This window comes from Purpureocillium lilacinum, assembly GCF_023168085.1.
Source record: "Purpureocillium lilacinum CBS 284.36 DNA, scaffold_1, whole genome shotgun sequence".
NCBI lineage: Eukaryota > Fungi > Ascomycota > Sordariomycetes > Hypocreales > Ophiocordycipitaceae > Purpureocillium > Purpureocillium lilacinum.
This window is the reverse complement of record NW_027072111.1, coordinates 423,328-431,978: the sequence shown is the minus strand read 5'-3', so window position 1 is coordinate 431,978 and position 8,651 is coordinate 423,328. Positions and strand designations below refer to the sequence as shown.

The following is an 8,651-nucleotide window of genomic DNA, read 5'->3' as shown; positions in this document are numbered from 1 at the left end:
GAATATGCTGCAAGCCTTCAACGCCGACGAGACGTCGGCCTTGAACGGTCGTGGTCGGTCATACGGCAAACCCATTGACTCGCAAACAGCCAGTACCGTGTCAATCTCGTCGGTCGCATATTTTAGCGGTGTCAGTTTTGGTGTGGTCTTCATGGCAACGGCAACCGCATGTCGAGGCTCCCCGGTTTCCTGTGCTTGATGTGGTCGTTGTCGACTGCGTATGATCGCCTTGATGGATGAGGCGTAGGAGGAGACGACCCTATCGACCGCCGTCTCGCCGGTGCGCCTCAAATGGTGTCCCGCTGCGTGGAGTGGAAAGCGCGTTAGCGTGCCGGTGGGAACCCACCATATATGTGGCCACTGACTGTCCGCTGGAGGCCCAGTAAAGCCTAGGACGTTGAGCACGGGGCATACAATGGCATCCCAGAGCCATACAAGTGTCTCGAGAGTTTTAAGTTTCTGGATTCGGTCATTGAGCGCCTCTTGGGAGAGATGCGGCAGCTCCAGCAGTCGGATACCAGATTCCTCAATGATCAAGGCATCGCAGCGATACGAGCTCACATTCAGGACGACGATCGTGCCGCGGCGGGCCGCCTCCAGCATGTCAGCTTCCGATGCAGAAAGCAGGAATCGCTTAAAGCCGGGCTTGGAACGGATTGTCTCGAGGAGGCCAGCAAGCCGGGGTCCAGCGTCACGGCGCCGGTCGTCTTCTGTTCCCGCGTCGCCAGTAGTGCGCTCGGCCGTAGCAAGGGAGCCCGCCGGCGGGGACGCGTCTAGCTGGTCTCGCAACTCGATGAAGGAACGCGCCAGGTCGGGGTACTGCTGTTCGAGAGCGGCAAGGTCGGATTGCTCGAAGAATCCCCCCGCAATGACACCACGACCGGTCTCAAGAAGTTCGACAGCAGCAGCGGGACCTTAATTGGCATGAAGAGCAATAGCTGCCGCATCGGAGGACAGTCCGACAGCGGCGGAGAGGAGATGCTGCTTATCTGTGTTTTGGAGGGAGCGAGGTGTCAATAAGGGAATCAGGTCGATTGTCGTTTTGGCAATGGTGTATGCTTGTTCATGTTAAAGAATGGCTGGGGAGGAGACAAGATGACGGCCGGCGACGATGCGGATGCGGACAGGGGAGGTGTATTGATGCAATGCAGCATTGAAGCATTCTGTAGCTTGCTCTTGGTCTGCCATCACTCCAGTCCGTGAGTGTCTGTCGCCTAGAAGAATTCCAAGGCCAATCAGTCGTTCAGCCCGGTCTGGATGATCTAGCGGAGTAGCATCGATGCCTTCTCTCCCTACTCGGATGGCCTCGTCGAGATCTGCCACGTGGCCCGATGCGGATCGTCTAGCGGAGTAGCATCGATGGCTTCTCGTGCTACTTTGATGGCCTCCTCGAGATCTGCCATCGCTCTCGTCCGTGAGTACCTGTCATGTAGATGAGTTCCGAGGTTGTCCAGCATCGTGGCCCGATGCGGATCGTCTAGCGGAGTAGCATCGATGGCTTCTCGGCCCAAACGAATGGCCTCTTCGAGGTCAGCCGTTGCTCCAGTGCCTGAGTATCTGTCGCCGAGTTGAAGACTAAGATTGTTCAAGAGGGCAGCACGGTCGGGGTGGCCGTCCGGGGTGTCATAAGCGGTCGTGGATATGCAGGGTCGTGGTAGGACAAAGGAAAGTCGGCGTATTCAGAACGGCGAGCGAGAGCGTCGCTCATGAGGGTCCCGCCGACGAAAGTCTATGAGCCGCTCGTCAATGTAGGCCAGTCGGTTTGCGAGTGATGTCCTGGGGGAACCGGTGACATCGATGGCCTCTCGGCTTGTGTCAATGGCTTCCCCGAGGTCGTCCATCGCCCCAGTGTGGGAGTATTTGTGGCCAAGTAGATTTCCAAGGTGGTTCAACGGTTTGGACCGGTCTGGATGGTCTTCCGGTGTGGTCTTGATGGCCTCTCGGGCCAAGTGAATAGCCTCTTCGAGGTCAGCCATTGCTCCAGTGCGTAAGTATCTGGCGCTAAGTTGAACTCCAAGGGTATTCAACAATTTAGCCCGGTCGGGGTGGTCTTCAGGGGTGGCTTTAATGGCTTCTCGGGCCACATCAATGGCCTCCTCAAGGTCTGCCATTGCTCCAGTGCGTGAGTGTCTGTTGCCAAGTAGATTTCCAAGGTTGTTCAATTGTGCCGGCCGGCCTGGGTGGTCTTCAGGGGTGGCCTGGATGGCCTCTCGGGCCAAATGAATAGCCTCCTCGAGGTCATCCATCGCTCCAGTGCGGGAGTATCTGTCGCCGAGTTGAAAACTAAGATTGTTCAAGAGGGCAGCACGGTCGGGGTGGCCGTCCGGGGTGACATCGATGGCCTCTCGGCTTGTATCAATGGCTTCTCCGAGGTCGTCCATCGCCCCAGTGTGGGAGTATCTGTGGCCAAGTTGGACTCCAAGGTTGCTCAACCATGCAGCCCGGTCTGGATGGTCTTCTGGGGTGGTCTTGACGACCTCTCGGGCTAAACGAACAGTCTCCTCGAGGTCGTCCATCGCGCCAGTGCGGGAGTATCTGTGGCCAAGTTGAAGACTAAGGTTATTCAATAGTGCAGCCCGGCCTGGGTGGTCATCAGGGGTGGCCTGGATGGCCTCCCGGGTCAAACAAATGGCCTCCTCGAGATTAGGCATTGCTCTAGTGCGTGAGTATCTGTGTGCAAGTTGAACCCCAAGGCTGCTCAACAATTTGGCACGATCTGGGTGGTCTTCAGGGATGGCCTTGATGGCCTCTCGGCCGAAATGAATAGCCTCCTCGAGGTCATCCATCGCTCCAGTGCGGGAGTATCTGTGGCAAAGTTGAACTCCAAGGTTGCTCAACCGTGTAGCCCGGTCTGCATAGTCTTCAGGGGTGGCCTTGATGGCCTCTCGGCCCAAACGAATGGCCTCTTCGAGGTCAGCCATTGCTCCAATGCGTGAGTATCTGGCGCTAAGTTGATGACCAAAGTTGTTCAATAGTGCAGCCCGGTCTGGGTGGTCATCAGGGGTGGCCTTGATGGCCTCTCGGCCCAAACGAAGAGCTTCCTCCAGGTCATCCATCGCTCCAGTGCGTGAGTATCTGGCGCCGAGTCGAATTCCAAGGTTGTTCAAGAGGACAGCCCGGTCTGGGTGCTCTTCCGGGGTTGCCTTGATGGCCTCCCGCGTCAAACGAATGGCCTCGTCGAGGGCGTTCATCGCGCCAGTGCGGGAGTATCTGTTGCCAAGTTGAACTCCAAGGTTATTCAACAATTTAGCCCGGTCGGGGTGGTCTTCAGGGGTGGCTTTAATGGCTTCTCGGGCCACATCAATGGCCTCCTCAAGGTCTGCCATTGCTCCAGTGCGTGAGTGTCTGTTGCCAAGTAGATTTCCAAGGTTGTTCAACAGTTTGGACCGGTCTGGATGGTCTTCCGGTGTGGTCTTGATGGCCTCTCGGGCCAAATGAATAGCCTCCTCGAGGTCATCCATCGCTCCAGTGCGGGAGTATCTGTCGCCGAGTTGAAGACTAAGGTTGTTCAGCAATTGGGCCCGGTCTGGATGGCCTTCCGGTGTGGCCTTGACGGCCCCTCGGGCCACATGAATAGCCTCATCGAGGTCAGCCATCGCTCCAGTGCGGGAGTATCTGTCGCCGAGTTGAAGTCCAAGGTTGTTCAATAGTGCAGCCCGGTCTGGATGGTCTTCTGGGGTGGCATTGGCGGCCACTCGGGCCACATGAATGGCCTCTTCCAGGTCTTCCATCGCTCCAGTGCGGGAGGATCTGTTGCCGAGCAGATTCCCAAAGTTGCTCAGCCGTGTAGCCCGGTCTACATGGTCTTCAGGGGTGACCTTGATTGCCTCCCGAGCCACACGAATGGCCTCCTCGAGGACTGCCAGTGCTCCAGTGCGGAAGTATTTGTTGCCGAGTCGAAGTCCAAGGTTGCTCAATAGGCTAGCCCGGCCTGGATGATCTTGCGGGCTGGCCTTGATGGCCTCTCGGGCGACACGAATGGCTTCCTCCAGATCGGCCATCGAGCCAGTCCATTCGAATCGGGCGCCGAGCCAGTCTCCAAGATTATTCAACATAGCAGCTCGATCTGGGTGGTCGAGAGGTGTAGCATTCACTGCCTTATCGGCAGCCTTGACGGTCCGATTGAGATCCTCCATCGCTCCAGCACGCTCAAATTGTCTGCTGAACCAGGCAGTTCCAAAGTCATTCAACATGCCAGCTCGAGCCAGCTGACTTGGGAAAATGTTGTCCGAAAAGACGGAAGAGTATACACTGGGTGCGGTTCCCAACAGAGACGCTATGTCGACGTCATCCATGAGCCAGGAAACAGTCCTGGTCGCCTGGGTAGCATCCACCTGACCACGGTACCCAGCATCTGGGCCTAGAATTTGGCATTTTGTTTGAACCGAGGCTTCGACCGTGCCCGAGCCTTTTAGCCTGGTTTCAGAAGGAGCTCTTGCTACGAGGTTTCTAGATTTGACGTAGTCAATGAAGTTATACTCGGGGTGTTTGGGCATGTCTTTCCAGACGACTGTCGGGACCGAGAGAAGCAACAAGGTGGATCCATGGTCGTACGAAGCTTCCAGGCGAACATGATCTGTCCAAGAGACTTCGATGTCGGCAATGTTTTTCGGGGCATGTAGTTTTAGCCAGCGGTCCCAATCGTCGATTTTTACGGGGTCAGCTGGATTGTGGAGGCGAATTGAGAGTAGTACACGTGTGTCGCGATCATGGATATTTGTAGAGCTCTGAGAACCAGGCGTTGACTGAGGTTCGGTGCTGCGGAAGCGAAGATGCCAAGTCTCAAGCCCGTTGGCCATGTCGGACAAGCCGATGCGAAGAGGGGCGTTACGTAGCCCGTGACTTTCCCACTTGGTCGCGAGGTTAGAAGCAAGCTTGCTGATCGTGCAGTAATCACCATTCTTCTGGAACTCCTGCAGCTCCCGTAGGAGCGCCCTTGTAAATGAATTGTCGTTGACTGCTTCCGTCCGCTCGTTCTTGGCGCAGGCGACGAAAAGTTCCTTGACTCCTTTCCATGGGGATCCGTGCCGTGATTGGCGAGCAGCAGCCAAGGCGTGACAGCTATCCAGGATGAGGACGACGTGAGCGGCTCGTGACTGAAACTTGTTCTGGAGCTCAGTCCAATCCAATTCGGGCATAGAGAAAACCCCGTCTGGGACATCCAGAGAGGGATACCAAATGCAGCGCTGCGATGAATCCATCTTCGCGTGACCACCGTAGTATACCACCAGCAGGTCCGTCGCCTTTTTGGCAAACTTGTTTTTCGTTTCGGTTATCAAAGAATCCATCTGGTCTTCGTAATCTTCGGAAGGAATGCAGTATTCCCCGATGGTGAACTTGCTCGCGTCCTCCGTGAGGCGCAAGTCTTCGAATAATTTCCGGAGCTCATCGATCTCCGTCTGGGTGTTGAGGTCGTCATCTTCCCATCGAAGGAGCAGTATGTGGGCCTGGTCGTAGACTCGATAGCTTCCCGGCAGACGGGGGTAAACTCTCCGCAGCGACTTGACGATATCCCCCACAAATCTATCCAGGGTACTAGCATGGGGAGCTCCGCCACGGCCGGTGGGGTGGTGTTTGCATGGATTCGCACAGGGATCCGGGTCGTCGCTGCGGCCTGCACAAATCTTGTGTTAGAAACATACGGATTCGAAGTACTGGCAGCTTCCTAGTGACGAACTCGCAGTGGTCTGGGACAAGGAACTAATAGGTCGCGACGGTAGTGACAGATGCGACTCTGTTCGAGAAGGGGCCGTCAGAGCCTCCGTTAGGGGGGACAAGGCGTCTGGGTCCCCGTCCTCTTTGGTAAACGGGGATCGGCATCGCGAAGACATGGATGTCTCTGGGCTTCCCATCTCGCGCCGCAATAGGCACGTTGCGAAACACTGAAATCTGCCAAAAGCTTGGAACTGAGGAGGTGTTCCCACGCGAAAGGTGGAGGCCTGCGTGGCTTGGTCTAGGGCTCCCCATGGAGCCGGGTTGGCACATGCTGCTGCGCTGGAACGGCCCCCGCGCCATAGTTATTCCGGCCCCGGCTGGCTATTTCAGTTGCCGGGGTAGGCCCAAACCTGAACCTTCCCTCTTCCCTGCCATCCTCCTGCAGATCATCCCAGCCAGTAGTACGAGCCGGCGGTACAAGCATCGGAAACTGAAGCGCACAGCTGCCCACGATGGTAAATACTGCAAGAAGCGACAGAGTATTTGCTAGCCTGCTGGTAAATGACGAAGGCTGGGCTCTGTGGAACAAATTCTCATCGTCGGATCTTGGGCCCGGGGCCTTCGGCTACTTTGACGCCGACGGCGCCTGGAAAGAGATCGCTCAGCTTCGCGAGGACGAGCAGCTCCAACGCGATAGCTGGGTTCGGCTTGAGAAGTCCGTCGAGATCAAGGAGAACACGGGTCAAATCGCCTGGGGACCAAAGCTCTCCGGACAAATGCATGACTGGAGTGTAGATGCGACGGTCGGCGGTCCGTAAGTTATTCTCATCAATTGACTCTTCTTTCGGTCTTGCATGAAGTCGCATTTGGAGGTGCGTGTCAACGGGAATCAACAATATGCTAAGTATGTAGCAGTGTGACGCCGGGCGTTGAGCTGTCCGGCACGTTCAAGCTAAAGGATGGCTTCGAAAGCGGCGCCGTTATGGTCACGGCGTCTCCAATCGTTCAAACGATGACTGTGGATGATCGACCTCTACTCCAATGGGTGACGAGCAATGCGAAAACCATCATGCAAAGATTTGGGAACGAGATTAGGGAGCACGGACTATGGATTATCACAAAGACCTACCAGACAAGCCGCTGTGCCTTGTCTCTTCTTCGATCTAAGTCGTCCGAAGTGACGATCGGTCTCGTGATAGACGTTACCGGAGTGGCCTCTCTTGGCCCTGAAGCGTCTTGGTCATCAGCAAGTGGGAATGCCACGTCAGTTGTGTACGAGGATGAAGACTTTGGGATTGTGGTCATGATATGTGGCATATATATAACGAAGAAAGTCTTCGTCGATGACGTCAAACTGGAGAACCGAAGAGAAAGACAGAAGATTCTTCGTGGAGGCTCTGAATATGTGCCCAAGGAACACATTTACACTATTGATATGGTTGAAAATGGGGTCAAGATTCAACTAGCAGTGGAGAGATTTCCACCGAAATCCGGGGGGGGTTGATGCTGGCGCAAGAGCTTCGATTTTCACCAGTTCTCGGCTTCACGATACAGGAAATCTGATAGGATATTGTTAGTGGGCAAGCTAAATGAAAACCCTGTAGTTACTCTCCCGTTAATGGATACATATGGTGTCAGATATGGCTACCTGGTACGCTCTCAGGATGTCTCTGTACCTAGCCACGAGCTAATACATAACAACAGGCTGCTTACGTTCTCTTTGCACTTTTACTCATACCGCAAGCTCTAGCAAATAGTTTCGCATCACTGATAGTTTGTCGAGCCATTGCTGGAGCACTGGGAGGCACGCTACAAAATGCCGCTGATGGCATTGCGGCCAATATCTTTGAGCATCATCGCGATCGGGTCTTACCACTCACAGGATACGTTTTTACTCTCACCTTTGGAGTGACGATGGGTCCTGTTCTCGGTGCTGTGGTACAACCACTGAATTGGCGATGGTAAGGTTCGTCCTGTTTACTGCGTCATCGACACTGACACTTGACAGGGTCTTTTGGATTCAGCTTATCATATGCGCCTCATGTGCACCCTTGGTCTTTCTTTGTGTGAAGGAAACCCGAGGACCAGTCTTACAGCGGAAGTTTACCAGTCAGCGAGCCAGTACCGACGGTTCCCAGAACAAGAGGGGAGCTACTAGAGAACTGTACTCGACACTCATGCGGTCGGTGATTCTCCTTGCGACCGAGCCTACCGTTACATTTTTTACATTGTGGTCATCCTTCGCATTTGGACTCGTCTTTATTTCCACGCAGTCCATTCCACTTGTTTTCGAACATACCTACGACTGGCCGGTATACAGCGGAGGCTTGGTGCAAAGTGCGATTGGGCTCGGTCAGATAATTGGTCTCGGGGCCTGTTTCTTCCAGAACAGCACATCGCTGGACAACGGCAGCGAGATGATGGATGCGAGTCCTGGAGGCGAACTAGACACGGCTTCCTACAGTGCAAGGGTGCCTACTCAACATGGCAACATAGATAGTGCTTGCGCCCTGGGCTGGTCAAGGTACGGTATCTCCGAGGGATGCAACTGGTCGTTGCGTACCCACGGTGGCTCCAGCTTATGGACTATATGGCTCTTCTCCACCGATGGCTCCGCCATTTGCATGCAACGTCTTGCTATATGAACCGCAAGTACAGGTTGCAAACCTAATGAGCGGTGGCCGGCCGCATGGTGACGGAGTAGAGCATCCCTCTTTGAGCGTCTCGTTGAACCTATGTCTTCACACTACATAGCGCGCCTCAACTAGTCTAAATAATGGCCTGTTCGTAACACAAGAACTGGGCTTACAATAGTTCGTATCATGTCAGCAAGTTGCCTCTATCGAGCGAAGTGTCGTTGCTGAATTCAGCATATCGACCGCGGCGGTGTAACATCGGGATTGGGCGGTCTAGCTAGGTGCTAGTTCGCCGAGCCATATGCTTAAGTTGAGCCGTGCGAGGAGTACTCTGAGCTATTTCGGATAGTCGGTGCCATG

General features: G+C 54.9%; 1 protein-coding gene across 1 annotated transcript; it reads right to left on the bottom strand.

Annotated features, from left to right (window-relative positions):
* Positions 1-1,292: 1,292 nt before the first annotated feature.
* On the bottom strand, positions 1,293-5,831 carry PLICBS_000048 (uncharacterized protein; the record flags this gene model as incomplete). The annotated part of the gene is made up of 3 exons (XM_065599484.1): positions 1,293-1,575; positions 1,687-5,614; positions 5,678-5,831. The coding sequence occupies 3 exons, from the start codon at positions 5,829-5,831 to the stop codon at positions 1,293-1,295; spliced, it is 4,365 nt and encodes a 1,454-aa protein (XP_065455556.1).
* Positions 5,832-8,651: the final 2,820 nt, after the last annotated feature.